The sequence below is a fragment of the Lactuca serriola genome, chromosome 6 (assembly GCF_051521515.1).
Source record: "Lactuca serriola cultivar US96UC23 chromosome 6, Lser_US96UC23_V15, whole genome shotgun sequence".
NCBI lineage: Eukaryota > Viridiplantae > Streptophyta > Magnoliopsida > Asterales > Asteraceae > Lactuca > Lactuca serriola.
The window spans coordinates 198601368-198623437 of NC_136413.1; the positions used below are offsets into that span (position 1 = coordinate 198601368).

At 42.6% G+C, this 22070-nt stretch overlaps 1 protein-coding gene across 4 annotated transcripts in view; it reads right to left on the bottom strand.

Moving 5' to 3' along the window:
• Positions 1-6250: 6250 nt before the first annotated feature.
• LOC145059408 (uncharacterized) overlaps positions 6251-22070 on the bottom strand; it is a 191912-nt gene continuing 176092 nt past the window's right edge. The window contains exons 1-3 of one of the 4 annotated variants that reach the window (XR_013686765.1): positions 18077-18323; positions 17699-17866; positions 6251-6397 (exon numbers count right to left, since the gene is read on the bottom strand). Coding sequence is in view for 1 of the 4 variants with exons in the window: in XM_079007256.1 (XP_078863382.1) it covers positions 11853-12932 (1080 nt within the window). In the remaining 3 variants the exon portion in view is untranslated. Of the gene's footprint in view, positions 6398-11705; positions 12970-13831; positions 14116-17698; positions 17867-18076; positions 18324-22070 lie in introns of those variants that run through there. The other 3 variants (XR_013686766.1, XM_079007256.1, XR_013686767.1) reach the window with 3 other exon arrangements.

A 22070-nucleotide genomic window follows, 5' to 3' on the forward strand; every position in this document is an offset into this window, starting at 1 on the left:
ATTTTGTCACTACACAAGATATGGTTCACTGAACCAATCAATTCACTTCACAGGTCTATATTAGTTGGACTCGATTCTTTACGACCATTAAGGTTTGAACAAAAATCATCATCTTAGTCATCACTGAAATGAAGGTAATGACATACTCGAACAAAAACGGAATCGATTACTAGCTTCTTGGTAACCTTGTCACTTTCCCTGATCCAAGTATGAGTCCTGTGCTTCCAGTAGTATAGGCCTCTGTTACTATTCACACCTAATCATACTCGTCCCAAGTATTGTCTCGCAATTCCCAAGTCACCATTCAAAAGTTTTCACAAAACAACTTTTCACACCTGAGCGTGTTCAAACAAGTACATACGACAACTTCTCCTAGAATCAACTGGGGATTTTTCAATTCTATCAAACATATCTTGGATTTCTTAAATTCACTTTCTAGAATTCTTTTTACGCATATGCTCGATCTAGCATATCCTAATACTTTTCCTAGGTCGATAGGAATTTTACTTTCAAATTCTTCATACAAATTCTTTCTCGTGTAGTGTCTACTCTGTAAGACACACTATACCAAAATTTATTCTAGCAGTGTGGAGATAAATGATTTCCAACTACCTGCATCATCTTCTATCTCATGCAAGTCACTATGCATATTTATTCATTTCATTATCCTTTCATGACATCGTCATTCCTGTATCTTATTAAGTCTTCTTCTCATGGTTGTATATTTTAAGTCTTCTTCATAGGAGTCTACTCAAAGAAGTCTGCATTATAGCTGCATCTCAGCATGTTCTACTCGCTTCACTTGGTTCTCTGACATTCCTAACTACAACATCTCTTCTCATACAATACTATAAGTGTATATCTACTTCAACTAAGTACTCTACCTTACTCTAACAAGTAAGTCACTCTGCCTTTTCACAACCAAATAACCTATTTCACCATCCTAATCATGTATGTTAAAGTCGACTTAACACACGATGGAACTTTCATAAGGATGTAATAGAAGTCAATAGATACTAAGTCTGAGCATCTTGTATAGGGTTACATATTAGTTCTTATCATACTACTCAAACTGTATACCACATCAGTTTCGATACTGCCGAAGTATTTATCACCATCTTCGGTTCTTCCTACTCTATAAATATTCATTGCTTGATACTAGATAGCGGTGGAACAACTTCATCGGTTATGCCAAAACATTCATCTCGTCCGAATGTACTTCGAATACACAACATTCTTCCAACAGTGTTTTTATTTCACTAAACATAGTTTGAATGTACAACACCATTTTATAGGTATTAATACACTATTTAGGATATCACTTGATAAGTATTATTTTACGATATCCCTCGATCGTTTATCTATAAAATTATCGATGTCGACTATCATAAGTATTTTTATCAATTCGAAAAGTTCCTTATCAGTTATAACACGGAAATTTTAGAATCTGGAATACTTAAAATTTCTTCTTCCAAACCAAGGTTGGCAACAAAACTTAAAATTTCTCAAGTAATAGCAATATAAGCAAGCAACCTAAGGCATCTTATATTCATTTATCATTTAGCACATATTAGAATTATAAGGCATATCTCCTCTAATATTCTAGTGCTTGTTTCCATTTAGGTATTCAACTTAAATTATACTAGATACACATCGTATCATCATCCCTTAGTAATCCATGTTTAAGTCTAGAAATTCTCAAAATTCCTAGTTCACTTAAACTAATTCTCTGAAAATTTTGAAATAACTTAATATCTTAAAATACTAGGGTTTATCACTACCCAATACCCCACTTAAATCATTCCTACGGTTTGTATCAATATACTTACAAATGACTTCGTTCATATATTGAACGTTAGACAGTTTAAGTCTAAATACCAATCCATGAGATTTAGTTTGATTAAACTAGTGCTCTGATACCATGATTGAAAGACCCACACTTTCATATTTGACAACTGTTACTCCAAAACATGCTACATGCATATTCATAAAAACAATATTTTACATTGATAAAGTGATTACAAACGACTGGATACAAACCGACTATTACAAAGTGTTATATATTACACAACTACCCAGGATACTATATTTTAATACATACATGATTATAAAATACAATAGTTTCAAACTTATTCAAAATCTTTCAACAATATACGATTATACTCGCTACTTATCTCCTGCAATTTGTTAAACATTGAGAGGGGTAAGCGGTGACGCTTAGTGAGTTCAATAATAGATACAATATAACATTATGCCATATATATACTTCAATATGGCAGAAGCAAAGAGGAACAAGGAACAACAAAGGCATATGTGAATCATGTGACAAACTTTCCATATCAATCAATGATTTGATTCAAATATATACAATCAATGAGACATAACAATTTCCATACTTGATATACATCAATAAAGATTCAACCCAAATGGCACGGAAGACATATACTTTCTGATTAAACATTTTGGTAGATTTCAGGCTTTTAGCCCTATCTAACCTTCTGCTAATACCATAGAATAGAATTCATTCTCTTACAAGACATGCTCTACATGGCCAGAGGCTACATACCAGTACCACCGTGAATCTAAGTCCTTTCACTGATCACATGGTCAAAGGTATAGCTTTGCTATCATAAATAGCATAAATAATAACAACGGAAAAGCACATATGTAACACTCGTGTTTCTAGCCTAGGCATTAATCTTGATATGATAGTCTAGGTTAACCTTTGTAACTCATTTTAAAGAAATGAAAAGGGAATTATGTGAATTTTATGTGGTTTATGTTTAATTACTAGGAGTTAATTAAATTAAGAATAAAAATGAACTTCGAAAATAAATTTTAGATAAAGTCGATATCTATTAAGAAAGTTGTAGTGGTCGTGACAAAAATTATGGATATTTAAAGGATGCCGAAATCCGAGTTATAACGAAGAAGTTATGACCTGTCAAAGTTTCACGACAAAACCGGCTTGGTGCTGAATGTCGTAAAAAGTGAGTTTTCGATAAACTACTTTTTAGCCTTAGTGATCTAAACGAAACTCATAGTGTTCGTTAAACCGAGAGTAGGTATAAAAAGAACACCCAAATCTGACTTCGTATGAGGAAGTTATGATTTTTCGAAGTTTCAACTTAGCAGTAGACAGCTAAAAACTCGAATTTTAGATCGATTGATTTTTAGCCGACACGACCTAAACGAGAATCGAAGGTCTTGTAAATAGTATCACAACGGTAAAAAGTCTGACAAAAACGGACGTCAGATGAAGAAGTTATGAATTTTTAACGGATTTCCTGTCCCGATCTGTTAAAAATAATAATATAAAAATTAAAGTCAAAATTAGCCGACGAAGTATAAACGGAAGTTGTAGAGCGTAATATTACCTACGTGTGCATATAAAGAATGTCAAAAACGGAGCTCGTATGCGAAAGTTATGGATTTTAGAAGTTTTGGCGCGAAAAACGAAAAAAATTGCTAAAACCGAGAAAATTCGCAAGGTGGACTTCGGCCACCTCACCCTCGCTTAGAAGGTGCCACGTGTCCGAAAAACTGATGACTCATCTGAGCTCCTGATCTGATCCGAAGTGGTCCAATGAGAAGGCGACACGTATCCTCTTAGCACATGTCCGAACCCTCGCAAGCTGCCACAGCCCCCTACTTCGGACCAAGGACTTCGCACGTGCATCCCTCGTGCGAGCCATCCCCTGCGAGCCCTCGGATCAGCACACCTAGAGGCTTCTCAGCCGTTAGATCAAGAGGCTCGCTCCTATAAATAGGAGGGTGCGAGACCTCCCGGGTATATTTTGGAAAAGTGTCAATTTTAGCCCCTAAACTCATATTTCTTTCATATTAACATCCCCCGAAGCCCTGGTATCGATTATAACCCCGGAATACGCCACGAAGTGCCCGGGAAGCCCGAAAAATTTATCTTTTCGGTTTCGAAGCCCAACCTTTGCAGAGCCCGGTTTCTCAATAAAACTCTCGGTTTTATTAGAAACTATCGTTTTAGGAAACAAATTGCTGCCCGATTATCATCGAATCAGGTGAGTGTGTAGTTACTTTCACTTTACACATAGATATGAAGTATTTAGCTTAAAATACGTGCTATGTGTAAATATGTTAATTGTTTATTTGAGGTGACTATTGAATAGATGTTTTATACAAGTTTTAAACTGTATATGTATTTTATCTACAAATATGTTGGGTAGAACATAGGTAGACAAAATAGTCGGTGGGTGTTAAAATGATGAGAGGCCTCGGTGTCGGTGTTGTTGTTGTTGTTATCGTTGTAGTCGTCTAGCAGAGTATAGATGACGATCACAGACCTTTCTAGACAGTCCAGTGGTACACTAGCAAGTTCGCAACTTGTAGGTGTTGATGAACTAAATGTTCATTGGTGTACTCCAATCCCCCTCATGGTTGCCTTTAGGACATGTATGGCTGAGGAGTCCCCTTAGCAGTAGTGTCCAACCCGATGATATTTCTTAGGCTAAGTCCTTTGTGTTAGGTGTTTAGGCACGTAAAGTGAGGACAATGGGAATGGGTAATCAGGGTTATTGTTGATTGGTGAACTTAATAAGTTATTATTATTGTGGGTTGAAAACCCTATATGCTCACCAGGCTCCCAAGCCTGACCCACTCAACTTTTTATGATTACAGGTAGTGGACCCCGAGCATAGTCAGAGAACGATGAGAGATTTTTGATTATAGGCCAGTAGTTGTAAACAAATGTAGTAAGGCTTATAATGTCTTTTTTATGCTTTTGATCTATATCGGAACATGACATCCCGAGGTTTTGATATATATGGAAAATATATACCTTCTTAAGGAAGGGTTTTGATAAACATTATCATGTTTTATATTGGGGACCAATTCTGCAAAATCTTTTAAAAAGATTTCTCTGATTTTGTTTTGAAAAGCATAAAATAAATCGGTCTTTTCTGGCCGAGAATTTGGGGGATGTCACAACATAGCACATATAACACATAACATACAATTGTTCCTATATATTAAACTCACCATGAATTAACTGGAGGTTAAAATAGTAATTTGTGCAGCACTTTGTTACTATAATTAGCTTTCTTCGATGAAAACTGGGAGTTTTCTTGAAAACCGGGTCTTGCGAGTGTTGGGCTTCAAAACTAAAAAGATAAATTTTTCGGGGTCTTCAGGCACTTTGGAACGTATTTCAGATGTTTGGTATGATCCCAGGGGTTCGGGGGAAGTTGAAATGCAAGAAATATTGATTTAGGGGTGAAAATGGGCAATTTTCCAAACTTACCCGAGAGGATTCGCAACCTCCTATTTATAGGAGGAACTTCAGATATTCGGCCGAAGGGAGAAGGCTCACAGCAGCAGCAGCGAAGGCCAGGTGGCGCGCATGCGAGAGGGGCAGGTGGCTCAGTTCGCAGGCGGACACGTGTCGATCTCGGACTGCACCTGCGCTTCGGATGCGAGGGTTGCGACAGGCGACGGACAGCTGGCTTCGGACGCGCCACGAGTCGGACACGGGGCAGCTTCTCGAGCGAGGTGACGTTGCCAATTCCGAGCTATGCATGCGAAATTCCTCGGATTTTGTGCCCAAATCTTCTAAAATCCATAACTTTCGCATACAGACTCCATTTTTGACGTTATTTTTGTGCACGTGTAGGCAAGAATATACTCTACAACATTCGTTTAGATTCCATCGGCTAATTTTTTACTTTATTTTTAATATTATTATTTTTAACAGACCGGGATAGGAAACCTTGTTAAAAATTCATAACTTCTTCATCCAAAGTCCGTTTTCGTCTGTCTTTTTACCGTTGTACTACTATTGACGAGACCTTCGATTTTCGTTTAGGTTGCGTCGGCTAAAAATCACTTGATCTTTATTTTGAATTTTTAGCTGTCTACTGTTATTCTGAAACTTAGAAAAATCATAACTTCCTCATACGAAGTCAGATTAGGACGTAATTTTTATGAAAATTCTCAGTTTAAGAAATACTACGACTTTCATTTAGATCACCAAGGATAAAAAGTAGTTTATTAAAAACTCACTTTTTACGTTATTCGGTGTCGTGCCGGTTTTGTTGTGGATCTTCGATTGGTCATAACTTCTTCGTTATAACTCGGATTTCAATGAGGTTTTCGCCTAAATGTTTCTAACGAAATTATCTGTAACGACCAAATTTTCCCGTCCAAAAATTTCGTTTTGAAACAATACTTTAGAAAACATTAATAATTAAAAACATTGTTTGATCAAACCATGACACAACATAAACCATGTCTAAAAGCCAAATCATACAACCAATCAAAATATCAGAGTATAAATCCCAGAGAATCTCGTAAATGCGGAAACCAGAGAGTGTGTGTGTGACATGCTGCTACCATGCCGGCTCCTTTCCCCTAGCTGAGGAGGTACCTGAAACCAAAACTGAAAACTGTAAGCACAAAGCTTAGTGAGTTCCCCCACCGTACCACATACCATACAAGCACATAACATAACATACTGTCAGGCCATTCTGGGGTGCCTGACTACCCGGTACGGCCATTCTGGGGTGCCGTCCTACCCGTGTCAAGCCATTCTGGGGTGCTGACTACCCGTGTCAAGCCATTCTGGGGTGCTGACTACCCATCGGTCCTAACAACCGATCCTCGGGGACTAGTCCCCTCTTACTACCTTTATCGCATATAACATAACAAGCCAGCATGCAAACATATCATCACGTACTGTCAGACGTTTGTGGGGTGTCTGACTACCCTTCGGTCCTAACAACTGATTTCTACTTCTATCTCATATAACATATCATGCTAGCACAGAACATATCAGGTAGTAGCAAACCTAGATGATATCACAAAGACAATCATCTAACATACAACTCCTACTGGTGGGCCGGCATTGTGGCCGTAGACCCACCGCTACTGGAAGGTAACTCGCCTCGAAGTAGCTGCTGATCTGAGCGGGAACTGACTGTCTACTGCTGCTGCTGCTGCTCCGGAAATCCTCCGGCTGCAATTCCCACAACATACTCAATCAAACACTGCCCACTGTCCTTTGGGTAAAATGACCATTTTACCCCTGATCATGACCTAAGTCAAAATCAGAGTCAACTTTCAGTTGACCCGACTCGCCGAGTTGGCTTTCCAACTCGCCGAGTCCCTACTCAAACGATTGCCCTGAATCCCGTTCCTACTCGTCGAGTTAGGCGATGACTCGACGAGTTCACCTTCTAAACTGATATTCAAGTCCTTCATCCTACTCGCCGAGTTGTATGAACAACTCGTCGAGTTCATCTTCATCCGACGAACACTTATGCTAAGACTCGTCGAGTTGTATGAACAACTCTCCGAGTCTGTTCTTGATCTAAGGAGATTGCCTTGAACTCGCCGAGTCAGGGCATTGACTCGCCCAGTACCTCCATAGATGAGTTCAGCTTCCAACCCACTGAGTCACACCCCGTGACTCACTGCTCACTCGACACTACGAAAAGGGGACAAACTCGGAGACTCGCGAACAGACTCGTCGAGTCACATGAACGACTCGCCGAGTCGTTGCCATGCACCCACTGAATACACGGATTTGCTCGATTCCAGTCCATGCCATTCACAGATCTGGACTTCTAGGACACGAATCACACGTAAAGTTTCCAACTTTACGTGTAGATATTCACCAATAAGGATTTTAGGGCTCAAAATGCCTCAAAAGGGTAGATCTAGGGTGGACAAGCAACATGGGGCCATAAAGCTAACAGATCTGAGCTCCTGGAGCTCAATCTTGCCTAGATCTAGAGGCCAATCGACTTATTACAAACCCTCAAGCATACACAATCTTGGAAATGGCTCAAAAGGACTTTAATGGAGCTATAAGGGACAATAAGCTTAAAAACAGAGGGGAAACGAGCTATACCTTAGGGGAAACGTTTGAATGACACAGAGATGCTTGGCCTCCTTCTCCTCTTCTTGATTCTCTCTTCTTTTCCTTCAAACAAACTTCAAGAACACCACAAAACACTTCAAACTCACAAGGAAGCAAGGCTAGAGAGAGATACAGGGCTCTGAGGGTGAATGGGGGCGAGGTTGGGGCGGATAAGTCATTTAAATAGGGTGCAAACCCCTGAAACTTAGGGTTTCATCCAACAACTGTGACTCGCCGAGTCCAGGATATGGACTCGCCGAGTCGCCAACTTAAACGTGTCTCGGGTCCTGCATCCACTCGGCGAGTCGGACCTATGACTCGCCGAGTCCAAGGCTAAAAGAAGGGAAATACTCAAATAAGATTTACATACTAGGAACCGGGTGCTACAAATCTCCCCCACTTATTTTAGACTTCGTCCTCGAAGTCTGCTGCTCGATCCTGAAACAGCTCGGGGTAATGCTCCATCATCTCGTCCACCGGCTCCCAAGTCCATTCCAAACCCTTGCGGTGCTGCCATTGCACCTTCACTAATTCCACCCTCTTGTTCCTCAATTCCTTCGACTTCCTGTCAAGGATTGCGACTGGGCGCTCAATGTAATTCAGGCTGTCATCAACCTGAATATCCTCCAAAGGCACTACTGCTGAGTCGTCCACTAAGCACTTCCGCAACTGGGAAACATGGAAAGTGTTATGGATCTGGCTGAGCTCGACTGGAAGATCCAGTCTATACGCCACCTTGCCCACCCGGGCTACAACCCTGAACGGTCCGATGAATCTCGAGCCCAACTTTCCCCGCTTCCTGAATCGAATGACGCCTTTCCAAGGCGACACCTTCAGGAGAACCATATCCCCGACTTGAAACTCCAAGTCGGATCGACGCTTGTCGGCGTAACTTTTCTGCCGACTCTGAGCAGTCTGAAGCCTGCTCCGGACCTGTTGGATCCTCTCGGTCGTCTTGAGCACCACTTCGGTGCTCCCCATGACTCTCTGGCCAACTTCACCCCAGCATATCGGGGTCCTGCACCTTCGTCCGTACAACATCTCAAATGGAGGACGATCAATACTCGCGTGGTATTGTTGTTGTATGAGAACTCGGCCAGGGGAAGATAGGTATCCCAGCTACCACCGAAGTCTAGCACGCACGCCCGCAGCATATCCTCTAGAGTCAAGATGATCCGCTCGCTCTGACCATCCGTCTGCGGGTGAAAGGCGGTGATAAAATGCAGACAAGTGCCCAACTCGTCATGGAATCTCTTCCAAAATCTGGAAGTAAAACGCACATCCCTGTCCGAGATCACCGATACCGGCACCCCGTGCCGCACCACGATCTCCCTGATATAGATGTCGGCCAATTTCTCAGCCGATATGCTCTCCTGAATCGTAATAAAATGAGCACTCTTGGTCAATCTATCCACGATGACCCAAATCGAATCCACTCCACGTGCGGTCCTGGGAAGCTTCGTGATAAAATCCATCGTGATATCTTCCCATTTCCATAGTGGAATATCCAACGGCTGCATCTTGCCATGCGGTCTCTGCTGTTCGGCCTTGACCTTCCTGCAGGTCAAACACCGCTCGACGTACCATGCCACATCCCGCTTCATGCAGGGCCACCAATAATCTAGACGAAGATCCCTATACATCTTCGTCGCCCCGGGATGAATAGAGAATCGGGACTTGTGCGCCTCCTCCATCAAAGTCTGGCGCACACCTCCGTGATACGGCACCCACACCCTACGGTGTAGTGTCAAAAGTCCTCGACTATCATAATCAAAAGAGGAAACATGACCCACCACACGCTCGCTCTTCCGGTGCTCCTCCTTGATAGCCTCCTGTTGAGCCTCCCGAATTCGCTCCAACAGGGGAGTCACCACAGTCATCCTCATGCAAACATCCCTGATCGGCGCCGCCTTGCGGCTAAGCGCATAGGCCACCACATTGGCCTTCCCCGGATGGTAGAGGATCTCACAATCATAATCATTTACCACGTCCAACCACCGACGCTGCCTCATATTCAGATTCGGCTGATCCATGAGGTACCTCAAACTCTTGTGGTCCGTGTAGATGGTACATCGAACCCCGTAGAGGTAATGCTGCCAAATCTTGAGGGCAAAAACCACCGCCCCCAACTCCAAATCATGTGTCGGGTAGTTCGCCTCGTGAGGCTTGAGCTGCCTCGAAGCGTAGGCAATGACATGCCCCCTCTGCATCAGTACCGCGCCCAACCCAGAAATGGACGCGTCGCAGTATACCACAAAATCCTCTACGCCCTCTGGCAGGGCTAAGATCGGCGCCTCGCACAGTCTCTGTCTCAGTGTCTCAAACGCAGCCTGCTGCTCAGGTCCCCACCGAAAGACCACGGCTTTCTTCGTCATCCGCGTCAGGGGTACGGCTATCTTGGAGAAATCCTGAATAAATCTCCGATAGTAGCCTGCTAATCCCAGGAAACTCCGAATCTCAGATGGAGACTTCGGAACCTCCCATCTCATTACGGCCTCGACCTTGGCCGGATCGACCAGAATCCCGTCCTGGTTGACAAGGTGTCCGAGAAACTGCACCTCGCGCAACCAAAACTCACACTTGGAGAAGTTGGCATACAAGCTCTCCCTCCTCAGGGTCTCCAACACCTCTCTCAGATGCTCCTCATGTTCCTCCCGTGTCTTGGAATAAACCAAGATGTCATCGATAAAGACTATCACAAACCGATCCAGCATCGGTCTGCATACGCGGTTCATGAGGTCCATGAACGCGGCAGGAGCATTGGTGAGCCCAAACGGCATCACCACAAACTCATAATGGCCATAGCGCGTCCGAAACGCGGTCTTCTGCATATCCTCCTCCCTGACCCTCATCTGATGATAACCCGAACGCAAATCAATCTTGGAGAACCAAGATGCTCCCTGAAGCTGGTCAAAGAGGTCATCAATCCTCGGGAGCAGGTAACGGTTCTTCACCGTTACCTTGTTCAGCTCCCGGTAATCTATACACATCCGATGCGACCCGTCCTTCTTCTTCACAAACAGAATCGGGGCTCCCCAGGGCGAACTGCTCGGACGAATAAATCCCTTGTCTAGCAGCTCCTGCAGCTGCGTAGACAACTCCTGCATCTCGGGAGGAGCCAACCGATACGGCGCCTTGGCTATCGGAGCCGTACCAGGAACAAGGTCAATCCTGAACTCCACCTATCGCTCCGGAGGTATCCCAGGAAGCTCCTCCGGGAAAACATCTGCAAAGTCTCGAACCACCGGAACCTCGCTCACTGTCGCCTTACCCGTCTCCCGGGTATCCATCACATACGCGACATATCCTGCGCATCCCTGCTGAAGGTAGCGCCTAGCCCTCCCTGCTGAACATACAGTGGGTCCACACTGCGGCCTCTCGCCATGAATCACTAACTCTCCTCCGCTTGGGGTCCTGACTCGCACTAGCTGCTGCGCGTAATCTATCACCGCCCCATTAGGGCTCAGCCAATCTATGCCTATAATCACCTTGTTCCCATGCAACGGAATGGGAACCAAATCTACCAAGTAGCGCTCCTCAAACAAACTCAGCCCGCAATCTCGAAATACCATCGATGCTCGCACCGATCGATCATCAGCAATCTCCACCTCCAAAGGGCAATCTAACTCGCCCGATGAATCATGAAACTTCTTGCTAAGCGCAAGGGAAACAAATGATCGGGACACACCCGAGTCGAACAACACCTGAACTGGAAGGATGTTCACATGGAACGATCCTAATGCATACATATACATACGGAGCACATATCAATAACATAACATCATAAAAATAAGATAGAGGGAAAGAATCATACCCGTCACCACATCGGGTGTGGCGCGTGCCTCCTCGGCAGTCAGCTGAAACGCTCGGCTCCTCACCACTGGAGCCTCTGCCTTGCCCTGTCGGCCATCCGTGATCCGCACGGTCGCTGGAGCTGGCGCCTTCACCGGCGCTGAAACTGTCAACTGGGGCAATTGGCCTTCTTGTGGCCCCTCTGGTTATAGTGGAAACACAGCAACTCTGATGTCTGAATAACTATTGTCGGAGTAGTGCAATCCCTGCTGATGTGCCCAGACTTGCCGCACTTGTAGCAGCCTGATGATCCCATCCTGCACGCCCCCTCGTGCGGCCTGCCGCATTTCCTGCAGCGGCCCGGTCCTGACTGGCCTTTCGGCCTACCATCTGCTCCCTTGGGCTTCTTCCCCGAAGCCCCTCCTGTCTGACCCTCCTCTGATTTCCGTTTCCGGATGTGCTCCAAATCTATCTCCCTTTCCCTCGCCCTGGCAATCATGGAGTCCAGGGTAGGGCAAGCCGAAAAGCTAACATGCTCCCGGATGTCAGCTCGTAGCATATCATGATAACGAGTCCTCCTCATATCCTCGTCACCAGCATACTGGGGCACCAACAAAGCCCTCTCCCGGAACTTGGCGGTGATCTCCGCCACAGTCTCCGTCGTCTGTCTCATGTCTAGAAACTCCCTGGCCAGCTGCTGAAGCTCGACAGCCGGCGCAAACTCTGCCTTGAACCTGGTCACAAAGTCCGACCAGGTCATAGCCTCGATAGCTGAGGCTCCCAACGAGTCACCCACTGACTCCCACCAATCCCGGGCTCGGTCCCGTAAACACCCTGCTGCGTACCTCACCTTCGACCCCTCGGGGCAGAAGCTAGTCAACTGTGCAGACTCAATGTCTGCAATCCATCGCCTGGCAGCAATGGGGTCCTTCACCCCATGGAAATCTGGCGCACCACTGCCCCTGAAGTCCTTGAAGGACAGTGTGCGAGATCCTGACTGGCTAGATGCCATATCACTCCGGAATACCCGAAGGCGATCCTCCATCAACTCCATGATCCCTTCCTTGATCGACCCAAAGAGAATGAGGGTCGACTCAAGGATGCCTCTGGTGATCTCTGACGCGATGAACTCGCGTAGTCCCTCATCAACCGGCTCGAAACCTGATCCCGAACCTGACCCCTCTCCTAAACCGCCATCTACCGGCCTCGATTGAAGTACCACCATTCTGCAATACATCACAACAAACATTAGAGATATTGATACTTCCTGAGGGATCACTACTACTTACAAGTTCCCTGGTCTTATCTTGGCCTTCCTTGGTTCGAGTACGGATCCTCTGCTTTCAGTAGTACGGGCCCATACTACCTTCCACATCTATCCGTACCTTCTTCAAGGAATGCCTCGACTCCACCAAGCCCCTTTCACTACTGTTGATCACTGCTATACTCATCCTAGGCTTGCCCTAGGGAAATCTCTGATTCTACTCTATCCAGTCCTCAGCTGCTGTAGGCCTCCTTGTAATGCCAATTAGCCATTACCCGAATACCATCACATGTGACGAGGATCAGATAATCCTTCAAGTGCCCGACTCGTCCCTACAACGGTTGGACTCAAACAAGAGTTACGCAGTAGGATCAAATCCGGCACTCTAAGTTTATTCCACCCTGAACACGTGTGACGTGATGCATTCGCCTAATGGCTAACTTCCATTATTCAGAGTTCCGCGTAGCACGAAGCAAGCAGCATTCAGACAAGGGTAACAATCTCAATCAACTCTATCTGCTTACAGGAACTGAGCTAGCATAAAGTGCTAAACTCATACTATCAGGCATAACCTAATCAGGCTATCCTACTTACTGTCTACTCAATATCTAGCATGCAATTTTCATACAACTGAAACACATAAAGCAGGCACATAAGGCATCTCTCTTAGATCCTTAGTCCTATTCTAGCATGCTGTTCTACAAAAGCTGATAAACATAACATAAACTTGTATGGGTACTTTGGGGAATACTTACTTGAGCTCGGCCAGTCGCGCACATCACACACTTCATTCTTTCTCAAAACTCTTTTCTTAGTTTTTAGAAAACATTTTCTTTTAGAAAATCTTTTAATCCCTCGATTTGAGTTCAGACACCCCCGAAGGTGTGTCCGAATCCCTCAAACCAGGGCTCTGATACCAACTTGTAACGACCAAATTTTCACGTCCAAAAATTTCGTTTTGACACAATACTTTAGAAAACATTAATAATTAAAACCATTGTTTGATCAAACCATGACACAACATAAACCATGTCTAAAAGCCAAATCATACAACCAATCAAAATATCAGAGTATAAATCCCAGAGAATCTCGTAAATGCGGAAACCAGAGAGTGTGTGTGTGACATGCTGCTACCGCGCCGGCTCCTTTCCCCTAGCTAAGGAGGTACCTGAAACCAAAACTGAAAACTGTAAGCACAAAGCTTAGTGAGTTCCCCCACCGTACCACATACCATACAAGCACATAACATAACATACTGTCAGGCCATTCTGGGGTGCCTGGCTACCCGGTACGGCCATTCTGGGGTGTCGTCCTACCCGTGTCAAGCCATTCTGGGGTGCTGACTACCCGTGTCAAGCCATTCTGGGGTGCTGACTACCCATCGGTCCTAACAACCGATCCTCGGGGACTAGTCCCCTCTTACTACCTTTATCGCATATAACATAACAAGCCAGCATGCAAACATATCATCACGTACTGTCAGACATTTCTGGGGTGTCTGACTACCCTTCGGTCCTAACAACCGATTTCTACTTCTATCTCATATAACATATCATGCTAGCACATAACATATCAGGTAGTAGCAAACCTAGATGATATCACAAAGACAATCATTTAACATACAACTCCTACTGGTGGGCCGGCATTGTGGCCGTAGACCCACCGCTACTGGAAGGTAACTCACCTCGAAGTAGCTGCTGATCTGAGCGGGAACTGACTGTCTACTGCTACTGTTGCTGCTCCGGAAATCCTCCGGCTGCAATTCCCACAACATACTCAATCAAACACTGCTCACTGTCCTTTGGGTAAAATGACCATTTTACCCCTAATCATGACCTAAGTCAAAATCAGAGTCAACTTTCAGTTGACCCGACTCGCCGAGTTGGCTTTCCAACTCGCCGAGTCCCTACTCAAACGATTGCCCTGAATCCCGTTCCTACTCGTTGAGTTAGGCGATGACTCGACGAGTTCACCTTCTAAACTGATATTCAAGTCCTTCATCCTACTCGCCGAGTTGTATGAACAACTCGTCGAGTTCATCTTCATCCGACGAACACTTATGCTAAGACTCGTCGAGTTGTATGAACAACTCTCCGAGTCTGTTCTTGATCTAAGGAGATTGCCTTGAACTCGCCGAGTCAGGGCATTGACTCGCCCAGTACCTCCATAGATGAGTTCAGCTTCCAACCCACTGAGTCACACCCCGTGACTCACTGCTCACTCGACACTACGAAAAGGGGACAAACTCGGAGACTCGCGAACAGACTCGCCGAGTCACATGAACGACTCGCCGAGTCGTTGCCATGCACCCACTGAATACACGGATTTGCTCGATTCCAGTCCATGTCATTCACAGATCTGGACTTCTAGGACACGAATCACACGTAAAGTTTCCAACTTTACGTGTAGATATTCACCAATAAGGATTTTAGGGCTCAAAATGCCTCAAAAGGGTAGATCTAGGGTGGACAAGCAACATGGGGCCATAAAGCTAACAGATCTGAGCTCCTGGAGCTCAATCTTGCCTAGATCTAGAGGCCAATCGACTTATTACAAACCCTCAAGCATACACAATCTTGGAAATGGCTCAAAAGGACTTTAATGGAGCTATAAGGGACAATAAGCTTAAAAACAGAGGGGAAACGAGCTATACCTTAGGGAAAACGTTGGAATGACACAGAGATGCTTGGCCTCCTTATCCTCTTCTTGATTCTCTCTTCTTTTCCTTCAAAGAAACTTCAAGAACACCACAAAACACTTCAAACTCACAAGGAAGCAAGGCTAGAGAGAGATACAAGGCTCTGAGGGTGAATGGGGGTGAGGTTGGGGCGGATAAGTCGTTTAAATAGGGTGCAAACCCCTGAAACTTAGGGTTTCATCCAACAACTGTGACTCGCCGAGTCCAGGATATGGACTCGCCGAGTCGCCAACTTAAACGTGTCTCGGGTCCCGCATCCACTCGGCGAGTCGGACCTATGACTCGCCGAGTCCAAGGCTAAAAGAAGGGAAATACTCAAATAAGATTTACGTACCAGGAACCGGGTGCTACATTATCTACAACTTTCAGTAATAAAATTATACTTATTTCAATTTTTATATTTTCGTTCAATTTCAACATTTTCTATTTGATTAGAATCTCATAAGACTTCCAATATTTTCATAGAGATTCTAAACATAGTTTTACTTCATTTCTAGTAAAAACTATCTGTTAGATCTCAACGCTCAAATTACATAATACTTCATTATATTATTCACTTTTAAAATTACATAACACGATACTGAACGTGTTTGTTACAGTACAGTCACGTATTCGCCTTCCCATGATAACCACTAAAACCTGAAAAACAATAACAGTTGGGTAAGCACGAAGCTTAGTGAGTTTCCCCTAAAATACTACATACCACACAACATATACAAAAATGCATGATGGATCCACAATTATCGGACTGGATTACCCCGGTTTGTTGGCCTTCTGCCTCAACCCAACCACTCTTTGTGAGCCTCTGTGCCTACGGCTTATAGCCGACCCGCACCTGGTATCTTGGCCTACAGCACAAAGCAGGACTGCCTCAACCTAACCCACCACCATATGTCGACATATAAACAAACAAGAAATCAAGTAGGCACATAAGCACATGAAACTATGAATCTACCTGTCAAACAGTTCACTACCGCCTACTAGGCCCCTAAAAACACACTACTCCACTATCGGTAAATTTCCAAGGAATGCATAGCCATATGTAACCAGAGGTGAGATAGACACCCGAACATATGATCCTACTCTAGAGCCACAACCAAACAAGGAACAGACAAGAACTCCTAGATCAAGAGTTCTTAGGCTATCCTACATGGCTATATACAGCCCCTAGGGCACTCCAATACAAGATAACCAATCTACTGGTATTCTAACCAGCATAACGCTACTCCTACATCCTAACACACAAGGATATATATATATATATATATATATATATATATATATATAGCAGATCACTATAGCACAATTACATCCGATACACAATGATACATAACAATATCTAGTGGGTCGGCATTAGTGCCTTCGAGCCACGAGTGGAGTGAGGAAAACTCACCTAAATCGGAGAACCAAAAAAACACCGCGACACACTCCATTTCTTCACTAATTGCTCTCACGAACTTACGATCACCAAAACATGGTAGAACCTTAATCAACAACCCAAAACCTTCAAGATTGACTCAAGGTCAAATTGGTCAAAAGTCAAGGGTCAACGGTCAACAAAAGTCAACGGTCAACAACTCTTTTCGATGTGACACTCTCTTAGTCAAGGCGTGACCAAATAAAGACAAAATAATCATGATTCTTAAATCATCACGACGTGACAGGCACCTTGTCACGTCGTGAGAATTGACTGAAGGGCAGCTTAAGGGATTAGGCCATTAATCTATTAAGCATGAACTCAACTCCTCCATAAGGCTTCCTCACACCCCATAAACCATAAAAATCGATGATTTAAGGTCTTGCATGCCCAATGCAAGTCTTGAGTTCAAAATTAGGTCATTTATGAAGAAAAGGAGGTCAAACCATAAGCATGAGCTCAAACTTCACCAAACTTTAGATCTACACCATCTAAACACCAAGGGATACTAAGGACCCATAAAGTTGCTAAATTTATGGAATCCCAACACTCTAGCTCATCTAAATATGGATAATAATGCATAAAACTCTAGATCTAGCAACAAGAAACCAAAAAGCGTGAAGCTTGAATACTCACAAAGGTCCAGAATAGTTGCTAGAAGATGGTAATGAGGCTTGCAAGCTGAATCTATACACCAAAGATGATTCCTTCTCCTTCAAGTCACCAAGACACCACCAAAAGCTCAAAAACTCATAAATAGGGCTAGGGTTTCGTTTGAATGGTGTAACATCCCAAAAATACGGTCTGAAATATCATTTTAAATCATTAATAAAACATGATTAAAGACATATGAACATAAATAGATGTTTTGCTAAAAAAACATTTTCATAGCACACCATCAAAACCACATAAAGCTATTCCTAATCAATTAATTATTCCATAGATTCACCCAATATTGGAAATAAAACTAACTACACAAAATAATAATAACAATAAAAAGGTTAGAAATTATACCAATACCGATTACGAAACGAAGATGACAAAGCTTCTTGAAATCGTCACTTCTTGTTGCTCCAAAAACTTCATCCATACTCCAAGTATTAATACAAAAATTAACCTAATCTAATTACAAACATAAATGACTAATTAGCAAATTATGATTGTGAAATCATAAATGCAATGTTCCAAAAATATAGAAAGAAAAACAAGGAAATAACACAAAAGAGAGAATGACTCTCCCTCTTGCGTCGTACATCCTCACTGCCGGCGGATGAAAAAATGGAGATGCCCTATTCCTCTTTTTTTTTTTATTTCAGGCGTTCAATTCCAAGCACGAGTTTAAAATGGGCTTCATACTTCTCAAAATAGGCTGCAATTCTTTTCTGTGCTGCTGAATTAATAAAGATAATGGGCTCCTGGAAATTCGGATTTGGGCTGATAAATTATGCTCTATTGGGCTGCCAAAGTTTGATGCTGGCAGCTTTCTACCCAGCTGTTCACGAGTCCTAAAATAATATGAAAGCTTGTCCGAATCCATTTCTTTTTGGTGAGGTCGAAGATTGATGAGTTATGAAGACTCCTGTAAAGTTTAAGCTCAATCGGACATCGATTGCCCCTCCATCTAATCGCTTGAAGAAAGTCGCGCAAAGCTGTCAAAATCCGAAAAATTAATTTATATCGCTTTGTTTTTCTTTTCGCTTCCGGATTTTGCTACGTGATTTCAATCTTGGTTGCAAGGCATTCAATGTGGCTTTAACAATGCTCCAAAATACCATCTTGGTTATACAAATCTACACAAAAATAGCTTAAACGAGTAAAAATATTCAAAACAATAAATGTAACGATTTAATGCAAAAAGAATATTAAAAATGCTAAAAGTAAAAGAAAATGATTGCTAAAATATATACAAATAATCAAGCTATCAAAATCCCTCAAGCTTAACCTTTCCTTGTCCTCAAGGAAAACAATACGGAAAAGTCAAACCGAAGAAAAACAACAAAAATAAAAATAAGACAAATGCAAATAATCAAAGCTAATAAAAAAAAATTTCAAATACTTCATAAAAAAAAAAACTTGACCAAGACTATGTAAGCTGCGATTAAGACACCGGCTTAATGATCATGCAAAAAAAATCCAACTTATACCAAATTGTTGAAACAAAAAAAACGGAAATTAGAAATTTCAAAAAAATTGAGATAAGCAACATAACCACTAAAGCTTAACATGTGAAATTTCAACAAACATACGTTAACTAAATAAACATAAAGTACATTCTAAAAACAAATTATCATATTAATGCAACATCATAATGCTAAAAAAAAGTTTTTTTTTCACGTATAAAAACATGAAATTAACAAATACAATGCATAAAAAATTATTCTAAATGAAAAAAAATGAAATGATGAAAAATAAAATAAATAAAGCATCATCCCCCAAGCTTTGAACATTTCCTTGTCCTTAAGGAAAACAAGAACGGGAGAAAACGAGAATGCCAAAACAAACAAAATAAAAAGAATGAACATCTTCGGTGGCAAATCAAAACAACACCGTATAGAAATAAAAACCGTCATTTTAGATTTAAGAATCGTATTAATGGACGAATATTTGTTACACTTCTAGCAAAGATACACATATGAAAGATATACAAAATTATTTATGCATACTTCACTAATATGGCGCACATGACATGATTTATGGTCCGATCTAGCCTTCACATCACAAGAGGTTGTCCCCCCTTTGCATACCACTCACTAGTCACAATTCTCTTCCAAATCGAGGAACAAGATCAAGAAAAATAGCTCGAATCTAAAGGACAAAAGAGAAACGAGCTATATACAAAGGTTGACAAAACTACAATCATCTAAAGGTACTAGTGCTCCTATCAAAATGAGATCCATGCGAAGAGAATACTCGAGCAAAAGATGATAATGAAAAACTATTGTAGTTACCAACAAAATATAAATTTTAGCCTAAAAAATACATCAAAACGGAAATAGAATATATAAGAAGAAATCTAATCTAAACATCTAATAAAAGAAAAAAAAATGCAACTCGCTTGGCCTGGCCCTTTTCATTATTTTTTTTCTTTTTTTTTCGTTTTTTTTTTTTTTTAGACAACATGACCCCAAAGATACTATTACAAATACAAATGCTTGATTGTGAAATCATAAATGCAATGTTCCAAAAATATAGAAAGAAAAACAAGGAAATAACACAAAAGAGAGAATGACTCTCCCTCTTGCGTCGTATATCCTCACTGTCGAAGGATGAAAAATGGAGATGCCTTATTCCTTTTTTTTTATTGCTGGCGTTCAATTCCAAGCACGAGTTTAAAATGGGCTTCATACTTCTCAAAATAGGCTGCAATTCTTTTCTGGGCTGCTGAATTAATAAAGATAATGGGCTCCTGGAAATTTAGATTTGGGCTGATAAATTATGCTCTGTTGGGCTGCCAAAGTTTGATGCTGGCAGCTTTCTACTCAGCTGTTCACGAGTCCTAAAATAATATGAAAGCTTGTCCGAATCCATTTCTTTTTGGTGAGGTCAAAGATTGATGAGTTATGAAGACTCCTGTAAAGTTTAAGCTCAATCGGACATCGATTGCCCCTCCGTCTGATCGTTTGAATAAAGTTGCGCAAAGTGGTTAAAATCCGAAAAATTAATTTATATCGCTTTGTTTTTCTTTTCGCTTCCGGATTTTGCTACGTGATTTCAATCTTGGTTGCAAGGCATTCAAAATGTGGCTTTAACAATGCTCCAAAATACCATCTTGGTTATACAAATCTGCACAAAAATAGCTTAAACGAGTAAAAATATTCAAAACAATAAATGTAACGATTTAATGCAAAAAGAATATTAAAAATGCTAAAATTAAAAAAAAAAATGATTGCTAAAATATATACAAATAATCAAGCTATCACTTGTCGGCATAGCTTTTCTGGCGACTTTGAGCATTCTAAATCATGCTTCAGACCTGCTGAATCTTCTCAGTGGTCTTGAGTATTACCTCAGTACTCCTCATGACTCTCTGGCCGACCTCGCCCCAACAAATTGGGGTCCTACGTTTCCTCCTGTAGAGAATCTCGGAGGGAGTTCGATCTATGCTAGCGTGGTAACTGTTGTTATATGAAAATTCTGCTAACGGAAGATATGTATCCCAACTGCCGCCAAAATCCAATACGTAAGCACGTAGCATGTCCTCTAGAGTTTGAATCGTCCTCTCACTCTGTCCATCCATCTGAGGGTGAAAAGATGTGTTGAAGTGGAGACGAGTACCCATCTCGTCATGAAGCCGCTTCCAGAATCTGGAAGTGAAGTGAACATCTCGGTCTGACACAACCGAAACCGACACTCCATGGCGTGTCACTACCTCGCGTACGTAGATCTCAGCTAGTTTCTCAGCCGATATACTCTCATGGATCGAGATTAAATGAGCACTCTTGGTCAACCGATCCATGATGACCCATATCGAATCCACTCCACGTGCGGTCTTGGGAAGCTTTGTGACGAAATCCATAGTGATATCTTCCCATTCTCACACGGGAATCTCCAACGGCTGCATCTTGCCATGAGGTCGCTGGTGTTCGGCCTTGACTTTCCTGCAAGTCAAGCACCGCTCCACATACCATGTTATGTCCCACTTCATGCAGGGCCACCAATAATCAGGGCAAAGATCATGATACATCTTCGTTGCCCCGAGATGGATGGAGAATCTCGATTTATGAGCCTCATCCATCAGAACATGTCGTACACCGTCCCAGTACGGAACCTATACCCTCCTATGCAGGGTCAACAACCCATAACTTTCATAATCAAATGAGGCCACCTGGCCTACGATCCGCTCACACTTCCGGCCCTCTTCCTTCATACCCTCGACCCACACCTCCCGAATTCGTTCCAGCAACGGAGTAATCATTATCATCCTCAGACATATATCCCGAAACGGAGCCGCCACCGCCTTGCAGCTAAGAGCATTGGCCACCATGTTGGCCTTCCCTGGGTGATAAAT